Genomic DNA, 27502 nt, shown 5'->3' with positions numbered 1-27502 from the left:
TTTTTAAAAACTTTTATTTAAGATAGCCATAAAGATCTACTAAAAGGTAAGTTATTCTTGCACAGAGGCTGAAGTTTGTTCAAAACCAAATTTCGAAATCATCACATACATCAAAATACAGTCCATACCATATAGGTTTTGTTTTTGGTTTTTGTCAGTGGAGTAGTTGAATGCTATAGAAAACATGTTAAGTTTACACTTCTTTCCAGTGCTTTACAATGACAAAATTTTAATCTACCATAGAGAACTTAAAAGGCATGATACCATAAGAATTAGGAAGTGGGTATATTTGGACTTCTGACTTAATAATTTGTCTTGATGTTGTGTATTCAATTCAGAAATGATCAATCACTAAATAACTTTCACTTCACCAAGCAGAACCAGAGATTATTTGACAGCTATTATAGAGAAGTTGACCTTTGTGCTTATATTTCAGTGCATCGGAAGTTTAGCAATATTTATTCAGGTTAAATTACGCATATTTAAAAACTGTATTTAAATGAACAGCTGCTTAAGTATATTCTTTATAAGACTGAGATTATAAGAAAAAGATTTGTGTGATCTGTCCAAGACAATGTGGTATTTAAATGATTTCAACCTGTCTTGCTGACTTTTTAAAATCAGGAAATATTTTTAAAGTAGAATTTCCTAAGATATTTTTTGATTAGAAAGAAATCGAGTTTGAATAAAGAGGCATTGGAGTGAGAGGGGATGGGGGCCATATCAGACTGAAAGCCTTTTTCAACACAGAGGAAGGAAATGGTGTCACTATAAGACTGTGAAGCAAATATGTTTCCCTGTGTTTTTGTACCACAATGTTAAAAAACATCATATTTTAATTTCAGGCCTTATAAACTAAAGATGTCCTCTAAAATTAATTATACTTATTATTTTGGATCAGAGTCTGTGGCTGACTACATCTGTGAGAAACTTCATTGTGCTTCCTAATTAAGAAACCAAGTCTAGCTGGCTGATGGGAAGGAAAAATAGTTTAATTCGAAGGGAAATGTAATACTGTGAGAATAAGCAAATAATTTTTCTCCACCGGGCTTTCAGTGGGAGCAGAGCTTCCCAAATCATCTGTATGGTGTATCTACTGTGCATTTTATTATTTCCGCCACTTGTGTTTCTTATAACGTTACAGCTAAAGGTTTTACTCAACCAATTCCCTTGAAACGCTCTTCCTCTCTATCCTGCACAGTGGTGTGGTTTCAGCAGACTGCTAAGAACAACTCCAAGTCAGACTCTCTCCTTTTGGTCCCTCCTCCCGTTTTGAAATTTTGTTTTTCGTTTCTATATACATCAAAATGTTTAAAACTTAAAAAAAAAAAATAATCCCCCCCCCCCCCAAGGCTCCGCTAGAAAAGAAAAGGAAAAAGGAAACAAAAACCCTACGGGACCGTCCCCAGGAGCGCCGAGACCGCCAGTTAATAAGCCCAGCCAGGTGATGGGGGGGGGGGGGGGGGGGGGGAGAGGCAGTTCGTAACTCCCTGACCCCAAGGAGAACTTGACAACACCAGGTAAGTACCCCCAGATGGCACCTGCCCAGACCCTCTTCCGCCCAAACCTAACCTATATAGCCGGGAACCAAGGACCTGAAAGAAGGTGGTGCAGGGAGGTGGGAGGAAAGAGGATGAGACTGTGCGAGGAGCTCAGGTGGCCATTCCGCCGCTTTCGAGTTTGAGTCATCTCTCTGGTTTTCAAAACCTGGGAGGGGAAGTGCGCTTCTGCCAGGAGTTAAGCAGTGTGCTAGGCGGGAAAAGAAGCGCACTCTAATCCTCTCTACAAGGGGCCCTCCTCTCTCGGGGCCAAAAAAGCGCAAGCCTTCGGGATGCTCCAAGGTCTGCAGAGGCTTCTGCGACGCGTCCACTGGCACCCGACTGGGGCGGACGGCGCGACCCGGACTCCCCGGGGCTCGCTCGCCGCCAGCCCTGCGCCCTGCGGGCCGCGTCCGCAGCCCCGCGCGCGGAGGTTGTCTCGCAGCTCCTACCCCCGGCTGCCCGTGCCGCCAGGGCTGCTCAGAGAAAGCAGCGATTAGGCAGTTACGAGCAGGACGGTGCTTGTGACCGCAGGAGCGTTGGAGAAAAGATTTCCCAGGAAGCTCGCCCTGCACGAGCCCCTTCTGGAACCCAGCGGACCTTAACACACAATGACGAGCTCTAAACCTATTTCGAGAATCCCCTCGACCTGATGTCAGGACCCCCAATTCTTTTCTTCTCCTCTTGTCCAAAAGAACATAACATTTTGATAATTTTCCTCCCCCCTCCCCCCTTTTTAAGGGTGACTTTACATAAAGGAGCTCGGAGGAAAAGGTGCGTAATGGAGAAGCTATCTTCGCTCTGTCACGCGTCCCCGCTAGCCTTCCAGCGGAAGCGCCAGAGCAGAGTCGTTGGTGTTTTTTTTTTCCTTTAATTACGCAATTTAGGCTAATGGAGTCCAATCGAGAGCCGTCAGTTGCATGCACGCAGACCTCGGTGGCATTCGCTGTTGGAATTGCTTCTTCAACAGTGACCTTGGGTGGGAGAGAGCCTGTCTGGAGCCGGACCCCCCGTAGCGGCCTCTTACCTCGACCCCCTGGCCTCCCACGGCGTCTCCAGTGGACCGTGTACTCCTAAAGACGTCCCCCACCGGCCAGCTGAGCGGCGCATCTCCAGAGCCGCTCCCGCCCCTCGCCTCCCTCGCTACAGTCCCAGCGCTTTTTAAAACTTTGAGCGCAGCTTTTACGTGACTGGAGAGTCATAAATGCTTCTGCCCTTGTTCAGCCAACATAGACACCCTTGCGTCCCCTTCACATTTCATGAATTACGAGAATATATAAAGCTAACATTCCAAAAATAAGGTGTATCCGAGTCTGCGTTTCATTTACCCTTACAAGTCGGTGACACGCAATTCTATCCTTCAAACAAACCGTAATGACCGGTCCTAACGTCCCTCTTTCTCCCCGGTTTTAATATACCGAATAATTACTGCCGGAGAGATAACTATCAGCATTGCCAGTGTTTACAGTTTAAGCAATAGCAGAGCACAAATCGCCACTCTTCTTACTATTCCTAACCCTGGTCTTGATCTCTTCACTAAAATCCTAGCCTCCCTCCCCATTTTTTTTTTCTTGCCACCGTAGTGTTGGTTCTCTGAAAATTTATTTCCCCAAATCGAAAACTTAACGTTTTAGAGACCTTCCAACGTCACCCTCCTCATTGCCATCATAACCCGCACACCTGCGCAGCTCAGCCCGCTCCTGAAGACGTCGAGCAGGAAACCCAGCTCTTTCCCGAGTGGCATCTTCTCTGCTCGCCTACGTGAACCTAAAAAACAAGCAACTTCAATGAATGCAAACTAAGCTTTCCCGGGGAGAAACGGCGAGGCAGCTACAATCAGTCTCTGATTACACAAACATACCTAGGGGCAGGTTGGAGAGTGAAGGAGGGCTTCGGGGTGGGGGTTGCCAACCTAGAGGTGGATTAAACCAGTTCTATTGTTATTGAGTTTAGGAAAGCTAGCTTTTGTTTCGCGGTGGATATTGGGGGTAAAAACCGAGGAGCTACGGTTAAGCCTCCCAGAAGTCTGTGAAAGAGCAGAACTTTATGTAACGTAGGAACTCGGGTCTTTTAAATTGTTTAAGATACTGAATTAAACATTAAGACTCAAGGGGGGAAAGACTTAGAGTCATTTGAAATATTGTAAAAGAGAAGAGCTGACGTCTGCATCTATGTGCCCTGTTTTCAGGGGCTCACGGGTCCCCTCTGTCAAAGTGGGAAAGGTGGGGATAGCCGGGGTCCGCCGGTCGCACTTTGGGCCCCCAACGCTTCAGACTTCCTCTAACCATCACTTTGCACTTCGGCTTTGGAGAAAGGAGGCAAACAGTCCTCGCTCCCTCCCCAGCAAACTAGCAGGAGACAACAGGCCCCGACCTTTCCCGAGCCCACCTGGAAACACACCTAAGAGGAAATGCTCTTTCCCGCCCATTAAGTAGGTAGTGGCTGATGAAAGTGATTGTGCACAGTGCCCAGGAGTCCCTAGGGAGGGATGTGTGACTCTGGATGTCTGCACGCAGGGGCGACATTTAGCGAAAGGAGGTGAAAAGCCCTTTTTACTTTGCATTTAAGCGGCATCAGCCCAAATGACAACTTTGATTGACAGAGAAGTGCTTCCCAGACCCAGTCGCGGCGCGCTCGGCGCGGCACGGCTCGGATTGGGCCGCCTCGGGTCACGTGACGCGCGCCACATCCTGGGGACCCGCCCCCATCCCTGGCGCGCGCCCCGCAGAGGCGGCCGGGCCCCGCGCCCACTTTCACTTTTTGCGCTGGGGATTCACAGCCGAGCGGTGGCGTGGGTTTTTTGTTTTTTTTTTTTTCCTTTAGGATTTTGAGGAACAAAAAGAGGCATTCTAAAGAAATAAGTGTTGCGCTTGCTTATGGTGGGGGGCTGCTCGTCGGGAATTCCGGAGAGGGCCTGGGAAACAGGCGTTTCCCGCTTTACAAGGGTGGAACTGTGTTTGCAGAGCCACAAAACGTTGAGATTTACAAGAACAGCTAGAATCGCGATCAAAAGTAGAAAGCAGTCGGCGCTTCATCTTCTCAGCACTGACTTGGTCATTTGGCTTCGAGGAGGGAAGTCTTCTACGTAGTTTATTACGTTAGCTTAGGTAAAGGGCCACCCAAACTAGCTCGTTGTGCAACCTAGGGAACTGCGCTAGTTTGAAAAAACTGACGACGGCTTCCGTGTCATCTCCAATCCGTGGTAACTTGACTGGAATCAGTTCAGCACAAGTGTTAAAGAGAGGGCTCTGTGCTAACTAGGGGATGAGCTAGTGAGTCGGTGAAACCTAGGCCCAGCTAATGGGCACCTGCCTTCTACGCTCACTGATTATTATCATGGTCAGTTACTGTCTATTGGGTTTAAAACATTCTCCGGTAGTTCTAAATAATAAGTCCACCTTTAGAAAGAAAATATTTCAGGATATTGAAAACTGTTATTACTAACACTGTGGAGACGGTCCTCAGATCAATTAATGGCCCATTCCTTTGGTCTTTATTTATTAAAAAAAAAAAAATTACTATGCATATTACATATTTCCAAATGCCCAGGCTGCTAGGTTCTGGGTATAGCAGCAATCTGTGAACCAGTCAGACGGTCTCACATACTGGGCCCTCATAGTGCCCATCAGGTCAGGGCAAGTTGCTACAGTAATTGGATTTCTAAAAAAAAAAAAAAAAAAATTTCCCTTCTCTTAAAATATGTCTGCATCACTTGATAGCAAAGTGACCTTTAGCAAGTTGCTCATTTGTCTAAGCCCTGTTTTTTGTTTTATCATCTGTTCCTTTTAAAAGTATCATCCGTTCCTTTTAAAAGTCAAGAGCAAACCAGGTAAGGCTTGGACAACTGCCTAGCACTGTGGCTGGTGCTGCATTATTATTATTATTATTATTATTATTATTATTGCAGTCAAACAATGTACACTTCTTCCTACCTGTAATTTTAAGTGACAATACAGTGTTGTCCATTCTTCCATGCTTTATATTTATATAGAGGTTTGATTAGGGAGAAGGGAAAGCTCATAAAGCAATTTGCTTCAATCCTATGTTGTGATAGTAACTTCCACTAACTAATTATATGTCATTTTGAAAGTATTTCCTCAAATTTGTTTTGAATATATAATATTGCCTTTGAATTTCTTTAACTTCCCCCTTATACTTTTACAAAATGAAAGGGTATATTCTTTGTACTTTACCACTAGTTATTTCACAACCCAACATGGTCACTTTTTTGTGGGGGGGGCGGGGAAGAGATTATTATTTTCTCTGGAGAGTTTAGCTGAAAATCTCCTAACAAAAAGTGAAGTCTGGAGTAAGAATCAATTAAATAATGGGAAAAAAAAAAGAAACACTTTTTTTTTTTTTTATTCTCTCTGGGGGGAAATCACACACATATATAAAATCTTACAAGAAATGTTGCTGCATTTTAATTTCTGCTCTTTGGGGAAGTCAATTTGGACGTTTGAAATTAGTTTTCCTTTTAAAATTAATGTAATTATCACTAGGTAGCAAGAATATCTCTGGTCGAAACCTCCATCCAGAGCTCCAAATTTCCTCTTCCACAAATGACACTGGATCTGCTGTTTATGGGTTTATATGGAGCTGAATTCATCCCTTCATGCCCCTCTCCGTCTCCATATTCTAGACCTCACGTAGTTCAACCTCCCAGTTACCCATTCTCCAAACCTACTCAGGTTTTCTCTTTCTATCATCTTCTGTTTCTTTCTATCATTTTCTCTTTCTATCTCCTTCCATTTGAAGTCAGTTATCAAGTCCTGCTTGACTTCACCTCCTAATTATACCTCAGATATGTCCCCTCCCTTCCTTTCTTATTTCCGTTCTTTTGGTTTAGGCCTTTCTTGTCTTGCTCTCTAGCTTACTTGCTGCTGCAGCCTCTTAACTGTGAAGTTCTGCCTTCAAATCCTTATCATTCCCTTCAAACCCTTTCCCTGAGTGACTTATCTAAAAAGCAGATCTGGACATGCCATTCACCTTTAATGGCTTCCCCTTACTTATCAGATAAAAATCTAAGCTCTTCACCACAGCATTCAAAGCCTCTGTACATCTCACTAGCTTTGCTTCTCTCCCCTTCCTGCCCTGACTTCACATTCCAACTACACTTCATTCATTCATTTGTTTGACAGTGCTAAGTGCCAGCCACTGTCCTAGGCACTCAGCATACCTTGGGAAACAAAACTCTTAGCTTTGCCTTCATAGAGCTTATATGGAAAGGGATGGGTGGTGTCAGTAAACAACACAAATTAGCACATTTTATAGGATCTGGGTGGAGAGTCTAATTTTAGATCGTCTGATGAAGGTTGTCTATTGAAAAGGTGACATTTGAGCAAACAAGAAAGGAGGTAAGGCAGCTACATGAATAAACAGAGGAAGACAATCTAGGTGGAGGGAACAGCCAGTGCAAAGTCCTAAGGTAGGAGTGTGCTTAGCACATCAAGAAGAGGAGAGAGCAGAGGGAGTAGTAGCAGATGAGGTCAGAGAGAAAATAGGGTGTGTGAGTGCTCTCTTAGATGGGTTCTCATCAGCCATTGTAGTAAGTTGGAGTCTTTGCGTTAAATGGGAAGCCAACCACTTGTGGTCACCCCCACAAGCCATAGTGTTTAGACCTTGTGTTCTAATCATATGCTCCCTTCTGTTTTGATTGTACCCCTCTCTCCAGCTGAATTGGTCTTGTAATTCTTTTTGATTGTCTCTGTTACTGCATTTGCCGTATTACTTATAAGACTGAGGTCTTGAGGGAGGATTTTGGTTTATTTATCTTTGTATCCTCAGTGCTCATTAGCAGGCACGTAAACGTTTAATGAATAAATAATGATTATAATTGTTTACAGATTGCTATATATGTTGGGTGTTTTATATGTTTATAAGTTCTTAAGACAACCCTACACGGTGGGCTTTATTATACTTACTTTACAGAAGAGGAAATGAGTTTCAGAGAGGTTAAGTAACTTACCCAAAGTCCCAACACTGGTAAATATCTGAGCTAGGTTTTAGCTAAGGCCAATTGCTACACTGTGTTCTTTTCACTCCTGAGGCTTCCTGGCTTGAGTGAATGAAAGAGATGGAGGGAATACATCTCTGGTTTTGTTTCTTGCATTTGGCATTCCTAAGCTTAAACAAATGACCAATTTTACTGTCTATGTACTAATTCATTAAATATTTAATAAGTATCTATTGCGTGCCAGGTACTTGAAATACAATACTGAACAAAACATGTGGTCCCTTCCCTTGTGCAGTTTATACTATAGCAGAGAAGACTCACAATTTGTTTAAGCAAGGGCAGTGTTCTGATGGAGGAAGGACAAAGTGCCACAGAGAACTGTAGCAGCAGCTTCTGACCCAGCCACCCAGGCTGGAGAAAGCTGTAGAATGAGAGCAGATTTCCTGGAGGAGACAATTCCAAGTGGAATGTACCATTGGCCTTAGGGACACTGAAATTCAGAAAGCGGAGGTACATTTAGCTGTGAATAAAAGAATCCCTTATGGACTCGTATAAGATACTAGGTATTATACAAAACCCGGAAGAATTTTGTTGTATTCATTCTTTTTTCAACTGTGGCTAATGTTAATGCCCTTCTCCCAAATTTGATTACAATCTTTAAGTATAAAACCTAAAGCATAAACTTTTTAACTTTGTATGAATGTTTTTATTTGGTAAGTTGTTTGACCCATTAGTTTGTGAAGAGTTAATGCAATGTGTTTTAGCAGCTATAAATTCTACAACTATGGAATCTGAGGGCTTATGCAAATTATTTTGTTCCATTGGAACTTGGTGGTATATTGCATCATTGGCTGGAGTTTGGGAACTTGCTACAGAATGCAAATTTTTTTATTACGTTCGTGGAAATTAAATTTAATATTTGCTCACTTTTAATTACTGTTCAATGGATGAGATAATCCAGGAAACCATGACAGGTGGTGTGACCGAGACAGGAAGAAGCCAGGCTGGAAAACCAGAGACCCATACTCAGAAAGTAGCATTTTAGTGCTTTTAAACCGATGGAAAATTAATGGGTTGTTCTCTATAGATTTCCCCTTGTTTTTCAAGTGGGGATAAACTTGGCATAATAACTCTAATATATGACTTGATTTTCAAAATTAAAATTTTAAGGATGAATATAGTTATTCAGACAACTTGCAACTGGTGGTGGTGGCAACAGAGCAGTTGTTTTTAATAAGAAAATGATGGGGAAGATCAAAGAAGAACAGGGATCAGGATGTGGGAGTGAGTTCTCTTTATTGCAAACTGCTTTGGAGGGAGGTGAGAGATGGAGATTAGAGATGATGAAGACCTTTCCTTTTGGCTTCTCTGATCTAGCCATGGATGATGAGAGTCCCTCTGGATGAGCGTCAAAGAAAAGCCATGGTTAAATGGGTAATAAAAGAAAAATCAATTGCCCATAAATACTAAGTGTTTTAAGTTTGAAATTTTCTCTAAAAAGAAAAGAAAAGGAAAAAGAAAAAGAAAACCCTAGTTATTGTAGTTATCTTCTACAGCTTGTAAAACACAAGTTTCCCTAATGGAGCAGGTCCAGCAAGTCTTGGTTATAGACAGAGTTAGGAAGATTGTGAGAATCCAAAGGGTCCTGGCAAATAATGTGCTTAGAGGCTTCAAAAAGTGTCCCAGAGGAGGAGAAAATATTCTGAAAAAAAAAAATAGCAATAAAGTATTTTTTATGTTAAGAACAAAAAGACAGGAAATGTTTTTTCCCCCCAAATATTGTTGCATTTACTCCATCTGGTGAAATAAAATAAGACAGATATGTAATCCTCCAGAGTTACACAAAACCACCACCAGCAGGCCAGTTAGATGGTGGAGAGCTGCTGTCCTAGAACAGTATGTATGGCATTCTTGCCCCCTCCCCCCAAAAAAAACCCAGGGCCATGTACTGCTTCTCTGAGGCCATCAAAAGTTTCAGACTTAAAACAGAGAAGTTTCTTGGTGAACAGAATTAACAAAATTACAGAACTGTCATCATTATGTTTAAGGAAACCTTTCCCAGTTTGCTAGCTTTCTTCCCAAACATTTTTGCCCTGATTACATTTTTGTTGGTGGTTTAGAAAGGCCAGGACAACCCAAGGGAATGATTCCATTCTAATTGCATCTTTCCCTTCCCAGGAGGCCTGCATCCTTTCATATCCACCAAACTCACTCGATCACTTGATTAACCGTGGTCCACTTGTCACAGAGAGAAAACAACAACAACAAAACACCCAAACAGGCCCTGTGAAATTAACTGGATGTTTTGTTTTTGTTTTTCCCCTTCAGAGATCACAAAGCTTGTGCATATTCTCGTCAGGCATCCTTTTTCATTCAGGGCTCCAGGTGGAATAGAGAAGGTGTGTGTGTGTGTGTGTGTGTGTGTGTGTGTGCGCGCGCGCGCGCGCGCGTGTGTGGGTGTGGGTGTGTGTGTTCCCGAAACGTCAAACAAGCATCAAAGTGTGTGCTGGGGGCCTGTGTCTATAGCTTGCGTTCAATTCTAAAGAGATCGACGACCCCACCCCCACCCCTCGCCACCCCTCCCCCCCCCAAGGTTAGGAACCACTGCCCATAACATCCAGATTAATTCCTCCATTCTTGCTAGGCCCTGTTTGCTGGAAGGTATTGAAAAGATGCTTTGTAAATTTGGTTTAATGAATTTCTACAACAACCTGTGAAATCCTCAGCAAGGGCCCTCAGGATTTCACCTGCGTTCATAGGAAATTGGTCCCAATGCTTGGGTTCTCCGCGGGGCGTCCTCGTCCCGGGGAGACCCCGGCGCCGCCAGGTTCCGGGCGTCCGGTTTGTCTTCACCAGAACAACCAGCCCTCTCCAGATCCGAGAGGGCCCTACACAATCTTCCGTGGATGGCCCGTCTGCGGGAACCTTGGATTCCCCTTTCCTTCGGACAGCTGAAGGACGACAGTAGAGGGAAAAAGGAATCGCTCTTAGAAACAAACAAACAAACAAAAAATAGTCCGGGCGCCGTGCCCCGGAGCGTTTCCGAGGCCGGCCGGGCGCGGCGGCTGTACCATGGTCCAGACGCTTCGCTATGCGGCGGGCGGCGCCCTGCTCGCCCCCCCCCCCCCCCAGCGCCGAGGCCCGCGTCCCCGCTGCACAGGCGCAGCGCAGCGCGGCGCCTGCCAGCCTTCCTGCGTGCGTTTTGGAGCGCGGCGGCCCGCTCCATCCGCTCGCCCCTGCGAGGAAGCGCCGGCCGAGGCCCCTCCCCGCCCCGTCCGCGGTTAGGAGCCGGCGCGCTGGCCGGGGCGGGGGTATCAGGGCAGCGGGCGTGCCCCATCCCTTCCACTCCTTGGCGGGACGACTGCCCGGGCTCACTGCTGTCCCGGGAGCCCACTCCCGATCCTTGGCTTCCGTCTCGCCTTCCCTGAACACCTAGCTTGTACCAGCGTGGCGCTGGGGAAGCATTTGTGGAGACAGGGCAACGTGTGGAGGTAAATGCGACGCAAAATGCTGGGGGGAGCTCTAAGAAGCAGGAAGGGGCAAAAGAGTTAGTTTTCTGGGCTCCTTTCTCTCACTGACCCCAGATTGCTACAGATTACTGGGGGTGCCAGTATGCCCATTTTACGGGACGACAGAGAGATCAAATGGCTTCCCTGGGGCCATTTAATGCCAAACGTGGCACACCAAACTTCTGCCTCATCCCAGCTCCTCGGGTGAAAAGGTTTACCTCCGCCCAGGAGTGTGGGCAGCGGTTTAACCGTGTAAGTAACGAGTAACCCAAGTGCCCAGGCTGTGCTCTCCTTCAGTCCTGATGAAGTGGGAAAAGTTGGAGCACCTGGGGCGGGGTCGCGACCTCTTACCGCCTCCTGCCCTCACCTCCTAAGTGATCTCTTGCAGTCACCCGCGCTAGAGCCTGGAAGTTCCCCCGTGTTCCGCCCCTCCATAAAAATATATGTATTTCCAGCCTGAACTTCTCCAAACTCCAACCTCCAGTTTTGTTTATTCAGCTGCCTACTGGATATCTGTCTCCAGCCGAATGTCTAAAAGATGCTGAAATTTAACTTGTTTGAAGCTTTGCCCCCAAACCTGCTCCATCCATAGCGTTCCTCTTTCCCCTTTCCATGAAGAGCAAACCATTTTTTTCAGGAGGTGCTCAGGTCAATAACCTTGGAGCCATCCTTGACTCCTCTTACTTGCACACTCCAAATGGTGCCTACCAGAAAATGCTTCTGTGTATATCCAGAATCTGACCATTCTTTATGGCATCTAGTACTACTACTTGGGCCTACACCAATCTCATCATTTCTCCCCTAGGTTATTATGGCAGCCTCTTAATCAGTCTCCTTGTTTCTACTTTGCCCCCTGCTAGTGTACTCTTCGATCCCGGATCCTCTTCTAGCCAGAGTAATCCTGTTCTATCAGAGAACTCAGAACTTCCGGTCACTCCCCACCTTACTGAGGATCATAGTTTAAATCCTTTTGTCTAGGCTCCTGAGTGACCACTCCGCCCCCTCTGACCCTTCTACTCCCCTTCTCCTTGCCCAAGCCCACACCCATCCAGCCACACTGTGAGTCCTGCCTTAGTCTTTGCTGTTCCCTCTGACTGGGCAGTCGGTGCCCCACTCCCATTAGCATAGTTTTCTTCCAGTTTTTGCTGAATACCATCCTCTGGGTAAAGTTCCCTCCCCCCCCCCCCCCCCCCACCTGTTTAGCCCTGTAACCCAATCCCTGCCTTTTCCTTTTTCTCTGCTTAATTTTTCTCCCTGGTACCTAACTTTTATACTCCCATTTACCTTTGCCCCCTCTTGTTGCTTCTGTCCTTCTACAAGAATGTAAATAACATATATGAGGGTAAGGATTTTTAAAAGTTGTATCCGCAAATGCATAGAACAGTGCCTGGCACATGGAAGGCACTCAATAAATATTTGTTTATGAATGAACCCACAATAAAATGGGAGGAAGGGAGTAGCTCCACCATATACTAGCTCTATGATCTTGGGCAAATTATTTAACTCCATTTTCTCATCTGTAAAATGATGGTAGATACTTCCTTATAGGGTTCCCAATGTTGTTAAATAAGTAAATACACAAAGAACACTAAACACAGAAGAACACAGTAAGTGGTAGTGATTGTTACTGATATGTAATATTTATAGCATGTAAGCAAGTCAGACTTGTAAGTGAGCATATATATCAGTATTCTACCTTACTGACATTTAGAAGTTTTCCTATTTGTAGTGGTGCTATGTAAATTAGAATGTAGCATCCTGAAATCATTTGTTATGGGTATTTCTTTGTATAGTGCCTTGGAAGTGTGTGGTCACTGTTAACTGCCGACAGCTGAGGGAGAAAAGTCCATCTTTTGCTTAGTTTGCATCAGCATCATCACGTACCATCCCTGTCATCTTCCATGGAAAGGAGGAAGGGGAAATTCGATTCCTTGAGAGAATGTGAGTTATCCCCTTTTATGATTCTATTATGGAAATTCTTCTGAGGGTGTAAAAGGATAGGCTGCCACGTATGGGGTGGAATGGAGGAAGAGGCACTTGACTAGAATCGTGTTTCCCTTCAGGTCCCTAACCTGTTTCCTTAGGCAGATCTCCCAAGGGAGAGCTCACTGGGTAGGGGTTGGAGGGTGGATGATAGGATTTAGTAAGGGAAATTGGCCGGTAGGTCCATCCTGCTCTCACCTCTCTCTGGCTGGCCCAGCTTCTCCAGTGGCTCCTCCCTCCCTTTGCTCCAGCAGCTGTCCACTCTGTTTAGACTGGTACCTATGCCTCTTCTCACTATGAGACACACTGTGTTTGCTGTGTAACTCCCCCCCCACCCACCTCCTCCACCCAAGTGAGCTCCAAGGGGACAGCACTTGTTGTCTCTTACATTCCCTGCTTTCTTTCTTGTTCCTAGGACAGGTCCTGGCATACAGGGGCACTGTCAATAAATTCTTGTTGATTGAATGAGCTCTCCTACAAAGCTTATTTAATTCCACCAAGCAGCCCCTGACATTAATTGAACCAGTCCTTATGCTAGAACACTTTAAATGCATTATCTCATATTATTCTCACAACAGAACTCAGGTTGGTGCTGTTAGAATTCCCATTTTACAAAGAGAGAAAGTGAAGACCAGTGAGGTTAAGTAACTTGCCCAGGGTCACGCAGCAGCTGATAAATAGGGGAGCTAATGACAGAAACCACACAGTCTGGGTCCGGGACCTGAGTCCCAACCATCTTTGGTTAGAAGATGAAGAGGACTGATCGCAGCATCAGGTTCAATAAGCCTGGAACCAGAGAGGTCTTAAGGTTGAAAGGAGGAGGCCAGAGGTCGCCGCCATCAAAATCGTCCCTTCCGAGCTTCTGTGGCTGCTGGGTGGGTCCTGAGGCCTCACATGCGACCATCAGTGTGCCCAGGAGGTTAAGCAGAGAAGCCTCTTCAAAAATGCCCTCCCTTCAAAGTACCTGCTGGTGGCCAAACATCTCTACTTTTCCGCGTGGAAATAAGGGGCCAGTGGGATGTAGATGAGCCACCAAAGTCCCGACAGATTGAGCCCTGAGCTGTCGCGGGTTTCCCCGGCCAGGGGCTCCGCCACCTTCCGATCCTTGGAAGACCCCGAAGGAGAAATGTCGGGAAGGAAAGTAGAAACTGGAACTCTGACTCTGGGAAGACAGAACCTGACTGCGCCGGGCGGGGCGCGCGGGTCTGCGCCCGGCAGTTGGGCCCCAAGCCGGGGCGGGGGACGCGCGCGACCGGCCCCAGGAGGGCGAGGCGCAGGGGCCGCCGCGAGTTCCGCGCTTAGAGCACTGGCGTCTCTCGTTCCGCGGTCTCCTTGTGTCTGTGATTAAAACACCAGGAAATGACTTGGAGCCAGAGAAGTTCGCTCTGTGAGCCGGGTTTTCTCAATCCTTGCGGAGATGGAGCGGATGTGGAAACCAGCCCTGCGCCCCCGGATTCGGGTTCTTGTCCCGGAGCTGCTTGCATGCGCCCGGGAACCCATCCACCCACTGGGCCTTCGCGGCGCCAACAGACTTTAAGTGTAGGGAGATACAGAGCATATTGAACACAGATTCATTGCCAGTGTCACCGAATTCATTGGAGCCATGGGTCATTTTGTGGTTATGTGTGTTGTTTTTAGTCCAAAGATACTAAAATCATAACTACTCATCCTGAGGGTTTCTGGGAAATTTTGGAGATTGAAATACCTGAAAATTCTGGTAATCCCTGTTCAAGTGAGTCAATTAAAAAGAATTTGTTTACCCACACCCCCAGGTAGAATCACAGGAAAGTCAATGGAGAAGTATGCTCAGTCTCTCCAGTTCTGTTTGGAAACTCAAACCCTCCTCCCCGTGTTTTCAGTTGCAAATTAGAAATCACATTAATTGCCCTAAAATGTAGCAATTTGCCTTATGCAGAAGTTTGTTTTTGAACCAAGATTTGCTTCAGTTTTCTTCCGTAGACGGTGTTAGCTGATATCATGGAACTATTAAACAAAAAACCCAACTGATTTGTGTCTTTCTGTCTTAGTTATTGCCATCTTGTACTCTTGGCCGATTAAAAAAAGGGGGGGGGTGCTTATTTTAAAATGAATTTAGAGGGGCGCCTGAGTGGCTCAGTCAGTTAAGCGACTGACTCTTGGTTTCGGCTCAGGTCATGATCTCACAGTTTTGTGAGTTCGAGCCCCACATCGGGCTCCGCGCCGACCTTGTGGAGCTTGCCTGGGATTCTCTCTCCCTCTCTCTCTCTGCCCCTCCCCTGCTCGCTGTGTATGTCTCTCTCAAAAACAAATAAACTTTAAAAAAATAAAATAAAATAAATAAAATGAATTTAGAGTAAAAAGTAATTGAGATGTTTGGCAACCTCATGGTAAAACATAATAGTGTGCCCCAGGATAAAGACTAGAATTTAGTTCCGTTTCTTGCTTCATTACTCACTCACTTGATGTGGCCTCTGACAAGTCCCTTCACTGTCTTGGGCCTCAGGCTCTCTCTCCATCAGTAACAAGGGGATCATCTTAGACATCTACCTGCCTCCTGAGGGTGTTGTAAGGGTTAATGAGATATGTGGTGAATGCTTTGATTCTAGGGTAAAGGACCTGTACAAATAAAACATGATTACATCTCAAGATTCATCTTTGATTCATCTGAATAAATCGACCTTTCCTTTATTAACTCTTCCTATTAAGTTTTCAAAATTGAGTTGATTTAAAAATTCTATGTTGGGGCATTCTATAGATTCACACTCTATAAAAATCCTTGACAAGTTATATTACCCAGTTGAGAGAACCTGTATTTGTTCAGAGATACTGAGTAACTTATCTTTCTCATTATGCCGATTCAACTTATTTATTCAACAAATGTGTACTGAAAATGTACTCTTTCTAGGGACTGTACGGGGGTACAAGGAGTGCTAAAAAGAACTGTCTTGTGTGCCTGCTGTTCCTACACGCTATGGTAAACACTTTGTATACATAATCTCATTTAATCCTGGTCACAGCTTCCTGAAATGCAGTCTCTTCTCACCCTGGGTATAGAATGCAAACTGAATTCAGAGTTTCCCCATAATTCAGTAAACCAGGTACAGCCAGAGCAGCTCAGTTCTGTGAAGTCATTTGCAAAAGTAAAGGGCTACTTTTGTTGAAACCACTGATAGAAATTTATGGTCACATTAAAAAAATTTTTTTGGGGGGCGCCTGGGTGGCTCGATCGGTTAAGCGTCCGGCTTCGGCTCAGGTCATGATCTCATGGTCCGTGAGTTCGAGCCCCGCGTCGGGCTCTGTGCTGACAGCTCAGAGCTTGGAGCCTGTTTCAGATTCTGTGTCTCCTTCTCTCTCTGCCCCTCCCCTGTTCATGCTCTGTCTCTCTCTGTCTCAAAAATAAATAAGTGTTAAAAAAAATTAAAAAAAGGTTTTTTAAAATTTAATTAATTTTATTTGGGAGAGAGAATGAATGAGAGCTCAGGGAAGAGGGGCAGAGGAAAAGAGAGAGAGAATCTTAAGCAGGCTCCAAGCCGATGTGGGGCTCAATCCCACCACCCTGGGATCATGACCTGAGCTGAAATCAAGAGTCAGATGCTCACCCAACTGAGACATCCAGGCAACCCTGGTCCCATTTTTTTTTAAGATTTTGCCAACACTGCCTCAGCAGGTATGAAATTTAGCTATATACAGTGTTTAACATCCTTAGACCAGGTCATCCAGGAGTTGAGAGGATATTAGAGAAAATTTACAATAAGCAAATTTACATATAGGCAAAATATGATGACTCAATCGGAATTGGCCAAATGCTCAAAAGCACAGCAAGCATCCCTCTACCCACCCATCCATCACTGCCAAAAAGAAAAGAAAAAAAAAGAACACATAAACTTTCATGCAGTCTCTACCTAGTTTTTGGAAGTTATCTAAAAGACAAAATTGGAGTTTATATTCAGCTCACAAGAAAGGGGGCCATGTATCCTGAGTTAGAGAAAAGAGAAACCTTGTGGATTAAGACTGTTTTGCATGAGACACAAAGAAAGATCCTTCATCTATCCCTGGAAATATCTACCAAATGCCAACCCATAATGTTGGACAGGAGAGAAGAAGCAAATTAAGCCAGAAAGTGCAGGTTTTTGTATTCTGTTGCAGACAGGCCAGCTGCCAACAGATTGCTTAGAGAGTTTACTATTTACACTATAGTATTATGGTATTATACATTTGCTCTTGCTGACAACGTGCTAAGTCATCAGCATGATGAAAGTGAACACCCATATGCTGAATTGACAGTGTCCTAGTTTATGGTATCAGATGTACGACACTGACACACACACACATATAACAGAAGCAGATGTATATATGGAGTGCAGCGTGTGTTGAATGATTTAGATACACAGGAGTCAGTTGTGGTACTTTCTACACAGGAGAGAATAGAAAGTGAGACATGCAAGTCGTACATTCAGAGAAAGTAGTCTTGGGAGAATTAGAGGAAACTCCTGTCTGGCTTACAGTTACTTAGTTGGGAAAGGATTCTTGAGAAGGAAACAGAAATGGGGATTTCAGAGTAAGAGTCAGAATATGTTAGAATTGGAAGAGACTTGAGAAGTTCAAATCCAACTCTTTGCTTTATGCAGAGGACCAGAGCCCTGGACTGGCTAGTTCATAGCAGATATAGAGCTCTAATGCAGATGCCCACCTTCTGATGGTCTAGTGCTTGTCCATGTCAAAGGGTTTTTCTTGATGTTGTTTGTTTTAAGTTTTATATTATTTTTTATTATGGAGATTTTCAAGTTATACAAAAATAGAATGTGTATCACACCTCCATAGATGATGGCAAGGGAACCTCCATATCTACATTGAAGCTCCATATTATATTGCCTAGCTTTATGCCATTCTTATTTCATCTTTTCCCTTGTTTTTATTTTTATTCTTTTCTGGAGTTTCTTTGTTTTGGTTTTGGTTTTTTAATTTTAGAGACGGTGTGAGCAGGGGAGAGGGGCAGAGAGAGAGAGAGAGAGAGAGAAAGAGAGAGAGAATCTTAAGCAGGTTCCACGTACAGCAAGGAGCCCGATGTGGGGCTCGATTCCAGGTACTGGGATCACCACCTGAGGTGGAATCAAGAGTCAGATGCCCAACCAGCTGAGCCACCCAGGTGCCCCTGGAGTATTTTAAAGCAAATTTCAGCATCCATATTGTTTCACCAGTAAATACTTCGGTGTGCAACTCTAAGTGATAAGCCTTTTAAAAACTATAACAACTGGGGTGCCTGGGTGGCTCAGTTGGTTAAGTGTCCAACTTCAATTCAGGTCATGATCTTGCATTTGTGGGTTCAAGCCCCACATTGGTTTCTGTGCTGACAGCTCAGAGCCTGGAGCTTGCTTGGGATTCTGTGTCTCCCTCTCTCTCTGCTCCTCCCCTGCTCATGCTCTGTCTCTCTCTCTCTCTCTCAAAAATATTGAAAAAATAATAACAACCATGCTATTAGCATACCTCACAGAATTAACAATAAACCTTCATACTATCTAATACTTTTTATTCATGTTTCTCTAATAGTCTCAAAGATATCTTTTTTGCTGTTGGTTTATTTGAATTGGCATCCAAATAAGGTTCACACATTGCATGTTATTGTTATGCAGGCTTATAAGCCTCTTTTATTCTATAAGTGTCTCTCCTCCTTTTTTGTTAATGGTTTTGTTGGTGAAACCAGGCCACTTTTCCTTGTGGAATGTGTGAATTTGGCAGATTGCTTTTCTTACGGTGTGGTGTTCACCTTGTTTCTCTAGAGCATGTATTTCCTACAGCTTGGTGATTAGACCTAGAAGCTTGATTAGGTATAGGTTCAACTTATTTAGGCGGGCTTCGTTCTTCTTGGCAGGAATTTCTGTAAAGTATTGTGTCCTCGCTCTGATGTCATTTCTGGAAGCACATAATGTCTGCTTATCCTGACTTCAGTAATGCTAATATCGGCCAGTGCTTCATGGGGTGTCAGCTTAATCTCTCCATCAGCTTTTCATGGAATGATTTTGGGATCCATTGATGATTGTTGCTTAGAAGTTCTGTTATTGGGGTGCCTGGGTGGCTCAGTCAGCTAAGTGTCTGACTGCAGCCCAGATCATGATCTTGTGGGTTGGTGAGTTCAAGCCCCACATCTAGCTCTGTGCTGACAGCTCAGATCCTGGAGCCAGCTTTGAATTCTGTGTCTCCCTCTCTCTGTCCCTCCCTTCTCACGCTCTCTCTTTCTCTCAAAAATAAATAAACACTAAAAAAACTTGTTTAAATGGTGATTTTCTCATTCTACCATTCGTCTGCATTTATTAACTGGGATACTTGTTTATTATTATTTTTTAATGTTTATTTTGTGGGGGGGTGGTGCATGCACATGTGGGGGAGGTACAGAGAGAGAGGGAGACAGGATCCGAAGTGGGCTCTGCCCTGACAGCAGAGAGCCTGATGTGGGGCTCAGATTCAAAAACTGTGAGATCATGGCCTGAGCTGAAGTTAGAGGCTTAATTGACTGAGCCACCCAGGTGCCCCTGGAATACTTCTTAAATAATTTTCCTCCCATCTGCTCTCTGGCTCCCTTGAAGTACTATAGTACAAGGAAAGATAGGATAAATGCTTGATGCTTCCTCATTACCTGTTAGATTCTAGGGTGATGGGTAGGGTGTAATAGAGATGGCAGAGTCAATAATTCTGGGCAAGGTGATCAGAAAGTCTCTCTCAGAAGAGATGGAATTTGAGCTAGGACTGGAAAAATGTCTCAAATTTTGACAGGCAAAGAAGGGTGGGGAGTCAGAGGATCGTGGTCTGAGGGAACTTCAGGAGCAAACCAGAGGATGCAGTCGATAAACTGCTGTGAGTAGTGCACAGAACGCAGGGACCTCCTGGGGAGGGGCTGGCCTCTCTTAGTACATTGTGACGCTAGTGGTGGAGGAAGGATCTAGGTTTTCCTTCCTTTGAAACTCCAGTGCCAAGAAAGTCACTTGCTACCTACTGAACATTTTTTCAGTATTTGTTGACTAAATGAATGCATTAATGTGAACTTTCTTTGAGGGCAGTATATGTTTTTTTTTTTCTGTCAGAGTAGCTTGTTTTACCTCCTTGACCAAAGAACAAAAGTACAGGCTATTTATTCTTTATTTTTCAACAGAATGAAGGGAGAAAAGCAAATGACCCTCTCAACTGACGTATAAAAAGCATGTAACAGAATCCGATAACTTTCACTGATAAAACACTCAAACTAGAAACAGAAGGAAACTACCTCAACATAATAAAAGTTGTATATGAAAAGCCCACAGCTAACATCACACTCAGTGGTAAAAGAAAACTTTTCCTTTAAGATTTGGAACCAGACAAGGGTGCCCGCTCTCACCACTTTTGTTCAACACAGTACTGGAAATTCTAGTCAGAGCTATTAGGAAAGAAAAAGAAATAAAAAGCATTCAAATTGGAAAGGAAAAAGTAAAATTACCTCTATTTCATAATCTTCTATGTAGAAAACCCAATTCCACAAAAAAAGCCATTAGACCATTGCAGGATACAAAGTCAAGTCACAAAAATCAGTTGTATTTCTATACATTAACGATGAACAATATGAAAAGAGAATTAAGAAGACAACCCTATTTACAATAGCATAAAAAAAGAATAAAATACCTAGGAATAAACATAACCAAGTAGGTGAATGATTTGTACACTGAAAACTACAAAGTGTGGCCGAAGGAAATTAAAGACACAAATAAATGAAAAGACATCCTGTATTTATGAATTGGAAGCCTTAATATTGTAAAGATGTCAAAACTACCCAAAGTGATCTCTAGATTCAACACAATATGTCAAAATCCCAAGTGCATTTTTGCATAAATTAAAAAATGCTGCATAAAAAAATTTTGCAGAAATTTAAAAAAATCCGTGCTAAAATTCATATGGATTCTCAAGAGGCCTGAATAGCCAAAACAATATGAAAAAGAAGAATGTTGGATATCCCACACTTCCTGATTTCAAAATGTATTACAAAGCTACAGTAAATCAAAACAGTGTGGTACTGGCATAAAGATAGACTTATAGACCAATGGAATAGAATGGAGAATGCAGTAGTGAAACCTCACATACGTGGTCAGATGATTTTTGATAAGGGTGCCACATCCATTCAATGGAGAAAGGACAGTCTGTTCAACAAATGATGCTGGAAAGCCTGGATATCCACATGCAAAAAAGAATAAAGGTGGGCCTTTTCCTTACATTGTATGCAAAAATTAACTCACAACAGATCAACGATGTAAAACCTTCATGACCTTAGATCTGACAATGACTTCTTGACTATAACTCCAAAATCATAGGCAACCACAACAAAAAATAGATAAATTTGACTACATCAAAATTAACAACATCTGTGCATGAAAGGACATAATCAACAGAGTGAAAAGAAAACCCACAGAATGGAAGAAAATATTTGTAAATTGATTATCTGATAAGTTAATATCCAGAATATAAAAAGAAGTCCTATAACTCATCAATAAGAAAATAAATAAGCCAATTCAAACAGGGGCAAAAGACTTGAATAAACATTTCTCCAAAGAAGATAGACAAACATCCAAGAAGCACATGAAAAGATGTTTCACATCACTAATCATTAGGAAAATGCAACTCAAAATGATGAGATACCATTTTATACCAATTAGTGTGGCTAATATTAAAAAAAATTTTTTTTGGTGATGTTTACTTATTTTTGAGGGAGAGACACACACACAGTGTGAGCAGGGGAGGGGCAGAGAGAGAAGGAGACACAGAATCAGAAATAGGCTCCAGGCTCTGAGCTGTCAGCACAGAGTCCAATGCAGGGCTTAAACTCTGGAACGGTGAGATTATGACCTGAGCCGCAGTTGGACACTTAACCGAGTGAGCCACCCAGTGTGGCTAATATTTTAAAAAAGGAAAAGAAAAGAGGGAAAAAACCCCAGAAAATAACAAGTGTTGGTGAGGATGTACACAAATTGGAACTCTTGTACACTGTTGATGGGAATGTTTTCCATTATGTAAAACAGTATGGCACCTCCTCAGAAAACTAAAAATAAAATGACCATATGATCCAGCAATTCCACTTGTGGGTGTATCCCCAAAAGAAATGAAACCAGGTCTCCAGGAAATACTGGACACCCATGTTCATAGCAGAATTATTAGCAAAAGGTGGGAGTAACCCAAATGTCTATGGAAGGATGAATAGATAAGCAAAAGGTGGTATATACATACAACAGCATATTATTCAGCCTTACAAAGGAAGGAAATCCTTCATGTGATACAACATGGATGAACCTCAAAGACATTATGTTAAGTGAAATAAGCCAGTCACAAAAAGACAAACCCTGAATGATTCCACTTATACTAGGAATCTAGAGTAGTCAAATTCATTGGTACAGAAGTAGAATGGTTGTTGCCAGGGTCTGGGGAAAGGGAGAAAGGGGGAGTTATTGTTTAATAGGCGCAGAACTTCAGTTTTGCAAGAGGAAAAGAGTTCTGGAGATGGATGATGGTGATGGTTGTACAACAATGTGAAAGTATTTAACATTACTGAACTGTACACTTTAAAATAGTTATGTTAAAAAATTGAGGCATCTGGGTGGCTCAGTTGGCTAAGCGTCTGACTTCAGCTCAGGTCATGATCTCACCGTTCCTGAGTTTGAGTCCTGTGTTGGGCTCTGTGCTGACAGCTCAGAGCCTGGAGCCTGTTTCAGAGTCTATGTTTCCCTCTCTGTCTATGCCCCTTCCCCCCCCCCCCCCCCGGCAAAAGTAAATAAAACATTAAAATTTTTTTAAATAGTCATGATAATAACTAAAATAGTTATGATGATACATTTTATGTAGCACACATTTTACTACAATTAAACAATCTTAGGATAAATAAAATTCCTTGTTACTATATACTTAGTCATATAATGGGAGACAGAGATTTAGAGAACTTAAATATACAATTTAGTGTAATACTCTGCAAAGCATAATCCCATTAAATAAATTTAGGTTCAATTACAAATTTTTAAAAAATGTCAAAATCATGAAAACAACAAAGGACTGAGAAAATATCCTCGATTAGACAGGACAATTAATTGGAGTTGTGTGATCCTGGATTGGGTCTCAGAAGTGGAAAGAAAAAGAGCTATAAATGACATTATTGGGACAATTGGAAAATCTGAATATGAATGGTAGTTTGGATATCAGGACTAAGTTTTGTTGATTTTGGTAAGTGTGCTGTGGTTATGTTAAAGCCACATATTTCTTGGGAAATATACACAGAAATATCTATTGATAAAGGGGTATTGTATCTGCAATAACTCTGAAATGCTTCACTCTGAAATGCTTAAGGGGAAAATATACAGAGAGTGAGCAGATGATAAAGCAAATGGAGCAAAATGCTAAGAATTGATGAATCTGGGTAAAAGGCATATAGTTCTTCGCACTATTGAAACTTTCCTGTATGAAGTAAAAAGCAAGAAAAATCAAATGCCAATCATGTAATATCCAGCCACTATTGTCTCAGTGATCAGTGGAGGTGTAGATAACAAAGGATTAACATGTGATCTAATGCCCTAGTGTGGATTTGCTGGGTGAGTTTCACGCTTTATGACTTACAGTTTCTCTGCCAAGAAACAATTGCAAATTGACTTCATTAAGGACTAGTCTGTACTTTTGTGTTGGCCCCTTGATACATTCATGGTTTAACAGTGAAAATCCTCCTAATATAAGAGAAAGCCACTAGACTAAATTCTATCGATGTGATTTTTGTGACATAAATATCTGTTGTAAAATCAGAGGAGAAAAAAATCTCATTTGATGTGTGGCTTGTATTAGTCAGGGTTTGTGTTTGAAGTGACAGAAATTCAGCTCAAACTTTCTTTATTCATCAAATATTTATTGAGTGCCTACAGTGTGCCAGTCCATTTTGTTGATACTGGAGATCAAACAGAGAACAAAACAGGCAAGAAGCCCCTTTGGAAGCCTCCATTTTGGTGATTAAAAACAAACTGACAAATATTAGGCGAAGAAAGGATGGGGTGATACACTGGCTCACACAGCTGGGGTATTGGTCAGCCATTTCTGTGTAATAAACAACCATGCAAATCTCAGCGGCACGTGACGGCCAGCGTTTATTTAGCTCACACATCTGTGGGTGGCTGGACGGCTCTGCTGATGTCTGCTGAGCTTGCTCCTATGTCAGCAGATTTAGGGTAAGGAGCTGCTATACTGAGCTGTGGTTCTGCTCATGTGTGTCTCTCACAGCTTCCTCGGACAGCAGGTGAGCGGAGGTGGGTTCTTCGCCTCGTGAGGGCAAAGACATAGTAAAACCCTTGTTGAAGATGTGTCTGCTGACATCCCATGGGCCAAAGTAAATCCCCTGGCCAAGCTCAAAATCAGGGAGTGGGGGAATATACTCTCCCCGTGGAAGTGGAACTGCAAAGTCTCATGGCAAAAGTTGTGGATAGAGGGAGGGGTAGAAATTAGGGTCAATTATGCAATCTGTCACACTGGGACGTTCACAGCTTCAGGCCAGCTGGATGCACCTCTTTATTTCCTTTTCTCTCTTTCTGTCTCTCTCTCATGGCCACTAGTCTTTGTTTCTTTTTTGTGTTTTCTCAGCCACATTTTCTCCTATTACACCTAGGATCCAAAAAAGAAAAAAAAAAAAGAAAAAAGTGATACTTATGCTTTTGGTTTTCATCTAATAAATCTCAGGGAAGGAAAGACTTTTTGGTGTGGTGCCTGCCCAGGCTAAGGTGGAGTCTAGTTGAGGGTCCATTGCTGTGGTGAGGGTACTGGAGTGCCCTGAATGCCAAGGCCTGGGCCACACGTCTACCTCTGCAGTGGGTACTGTGGTTGGCGGGTGTACCAGAGTCATGTAGGAATCCTGGGTAGTGGGGGTTCATATTTTCCAACAGAAAGAAGACTGGGGGGTACATAAAACAAGGTGGCTGTCTTGTACACACCCGTTTTTTTTTTTTTTATCTTGTTCATAGAACAGTATTTCCTCAATAAGGAAGTTAGGAGATGTTTGGTCATTTGCAGATATTTAGGAGGGTTGTTACCTGGAAAGTGGCTTCAAATTTCTCTCTCAGAACAAGCTCAGACTACTAGCATAAATAGGTTTCAGATAGGGTTAGCACCTGCTAACATTCTATTCGTTAGGCTTCTCAATGGGCAAAATATTAAACTAAAAGCATTTATAGAAACTGCCCATTTTGAACCTGACAGCAAGTATTTTATTCTTATGTAGAGGTAGAATCAAGCTCCAGCTTCACAGCAGCATAGCATGTACTGTCAGTGGCTCACCCCAAAGCCGTGACTGCCACACGTCCACACAGAGGCTCCTCTCAACTCCGACTGGGTCTAAGCAGATCACAGAAGTCTCGTTCTTCTCCCTAGTGAATGCCTCAGGGACGGTCCCATGATCTAGTTCTTGACAAGGAGGTGGGAAGGAGTTTCTGAGAGAGGCATCTTAGCTCTAAAAATGAGACACAGACCTCTGGACATTGGTGTTTGAGGATGTGATGCTGTAACTGTCCTGTGATTATGAGAAAACCTAGCTGACATGCCAGTAATGAGGCAGGGAGATGGAAAGACCCTGGGTCTGTGGCTGTGTTGCTGAGCCATTGAATTAATGAAGTCTGGAACTGATCTTCTTCTGGACTTTTGTTATGCAAGGAAATAAATTTCCCAAGCTTAATCCACCTTTAGTTGGGTCTTCAGTTACTCACTGATGAAGGCATCCTATTGGAAACAAAGAGTTACTCATGGTTGTCTTCAGCCTCTTTTTTTTGTTTTTTAAACTTGGGTTTGAGTCTTTAACAGTGGATGAACTTAGGCAATACTGTAAGTGCACTCACCCTACACTCTAAAAGTAGATTAATATAGAAAGTTAGAGTCCTTACCATGACACATGCAGAACGTTAGGAGTGCATGTAACAGGTAGAGTCTTAGGTAAAATAAGAACTCTGACTACCTACTGTTCCGCTACTTAGTTTGCCAAAAATACCTCGTCCTACCTTGTGCTCTTTAAAAAAAATGATTTCACATATCTGTTTTATAACCTCAATTTGATAATAGTTACATGAGAGAGAGGCATCCCACTTATTCAAGAGGTTCTCTCTCTCTCTCTCTCTCTCTTTCTCATCTCTCTCTCTCTTTCTCTCAAGATGAGAAGTGATGAAGGATGAACTCTCCCCACCCCCAATTCCTAGTCAATTCTAAACTTGAGGGGAAAGTGTTAGTGTTGTCAGGATGAAGTAATGTAACTGAAACAAGTGGCAGAGAGAGTGTTTCAGTTTTCTTGTGCTTTAGTCTCTTCAAGTTCCCAGCTTTCGGCTCCTTGTTGTCTCGAAGAGGCGAGACATTCTTTTATGAGATTGAATTTCCATAATCACATTCTCTCTTCACTGCTATGTTGTTGGTAGCACTGGTGGCATCCTCTGGAAAAGGACATTCAAGTTAGCCCTGCCAACAGTACTGCTCAGAGGGTAACAGAGTTGGGTATCCCCCATTTCTCCTTTGGATAAGTGAATGTGATGGATTTCTACCCATGGCTTTTTTTTTTTCCTGTCTCACCTATGCTCTTCAGCTTTAAAAAATAAGTACAGTTTTGTTCTTCTCAAGCCTCGTCTGTTTCCATATCGATGAAATCCCAATAAAGGGGAAGCCCCTGGTGAAATGCCATGTCGACTTACTCATTTGTCTCAAATGACACATGTTTCATATTTAAAATCAGAAAGTGAATTTCCTTTAAAAAGTAAAAAATGAGGCAGTTATCTTCTTCATGGGTCCTTGGCAAGGAAGAATTTATTTTTTTTTATTAAGACAATTTTTTAAGATCGGTTTTAGGTTCACAGCAAAATTGAGTGGAAGGTACAGAGATTTCCTATATACTCCCTTCCCCACACATGCATAGCCTCCCCCATTGTCAACATCCCCCGTGAGAGTGGTACATTTTTTTTTTTTATAATTGATGAACCTACATTGACACATCGTAATCACCCAGAGCCCATAGTTTAAGTAATAGTTCACTCCTGGTGTTGTACATTCTATGGGTTTGGAAAAACGTATGACATGTATCCATTGTTATAATATACAGGGTAGAGTAGTTTCACTGCCCTAAAAATCCTCTTAATTGTCATCCTACTTCACCCCCAATCCCTGGCAACCACTGATATTTTTACTGTCTCCCATAGTTTTGCCTTTGCCAGAACGTGATATAGTTGAACTCATACAGTGGGTAGCCCTTTCAGATTGACTTCTTTCACTTGGTCATAGACATTTAAGGTTGCTCTTAAATGTTTTTGTCTTCTCAGGGCTAGATAGTGCATTTCTTTTAAATTCTGAATAATATTCCATTGTCTGGATGTACCATAGATTTCTTTATCCATTCGCCTATTACAGGACACCTTGCTTGCTTCCAAATTTTCGCAACTATGAATAAAGCTGCTATAAACATCTGTGTGCAGGTTTTAGTGGATATAAGTATTCTATACCTTTGGGTAAATACCAAGGACCACGATTGCTAGATC

General features: G+C 43.0%; 1 protein-coding gene and 1 long non-coding RNA gene across 3 annotated transcripts; one reads left to right on the top strand and one right to left on the bottom strand.

Annotated features, from left to right (window-relative positions):
* The first annotated feature begins 1464 nt into the window (after positions 1-1464).
* Positions 1465-2838, top strand: LOC131514624 (uncharacterized). 2 transcript variants are annotated; one of them, XR_009263173.1, is made up of 3 exons: positions 1465-1520; positions 2280-2312; positions 2426-2838. It is a non-coding gene; the product is annotated as an uncharacterized LOC131514624 (long non-coding RNA). The 2 variants fall into 2 exon arrangements; XR_009263174.1 differs by lacking the exon at positions 2280-2312 and having other exon boundaries at positions 1466-1520.
* Positions 2839-8698: 5860 nt separating this feature from the next.
* On the bottom strand, positions 8699-14598 carry LOC131515464 (uncharacterized). The gene is made up of 4 exons (XM_058736165.1): positions 14400-14598; positions 13951-14283; positions 10242-10445; positions 8699-9196 (listed from the first exon to the last, which is right to left on the bottom strand). Exons 1-4 carry the CDS (start codon positions 14596-14598, stop codon positions 9165-9167), a joined length of 768 nt encoding a protein of 255 aa, XP_058592148.1. The 3' UTR covers positions 8699-9164.
* Positions 14599-27502: the final 12904 nt, after the last annotated feature.

This window comes from Neofelis nebulosa, chromosome 6, assembly GCF_028018385.1.
Source record: "Neofelis nebulosa isolate mNeoNeb1 chromosome 6, mNeoNeb1.pri, whole genome shotgun sequence".
Lineage (NCBI taxonomy): Eukaryota > Metazoa > Chordata > Mammalia > Carnivora > Felidae > Neofelis > Neofelis nebulosa.
The sequence above is the reverse complement of the archived record's forward strand: the minus strand, read 5'-3'. Positions and strand labels throughout refer to the sequence as shown.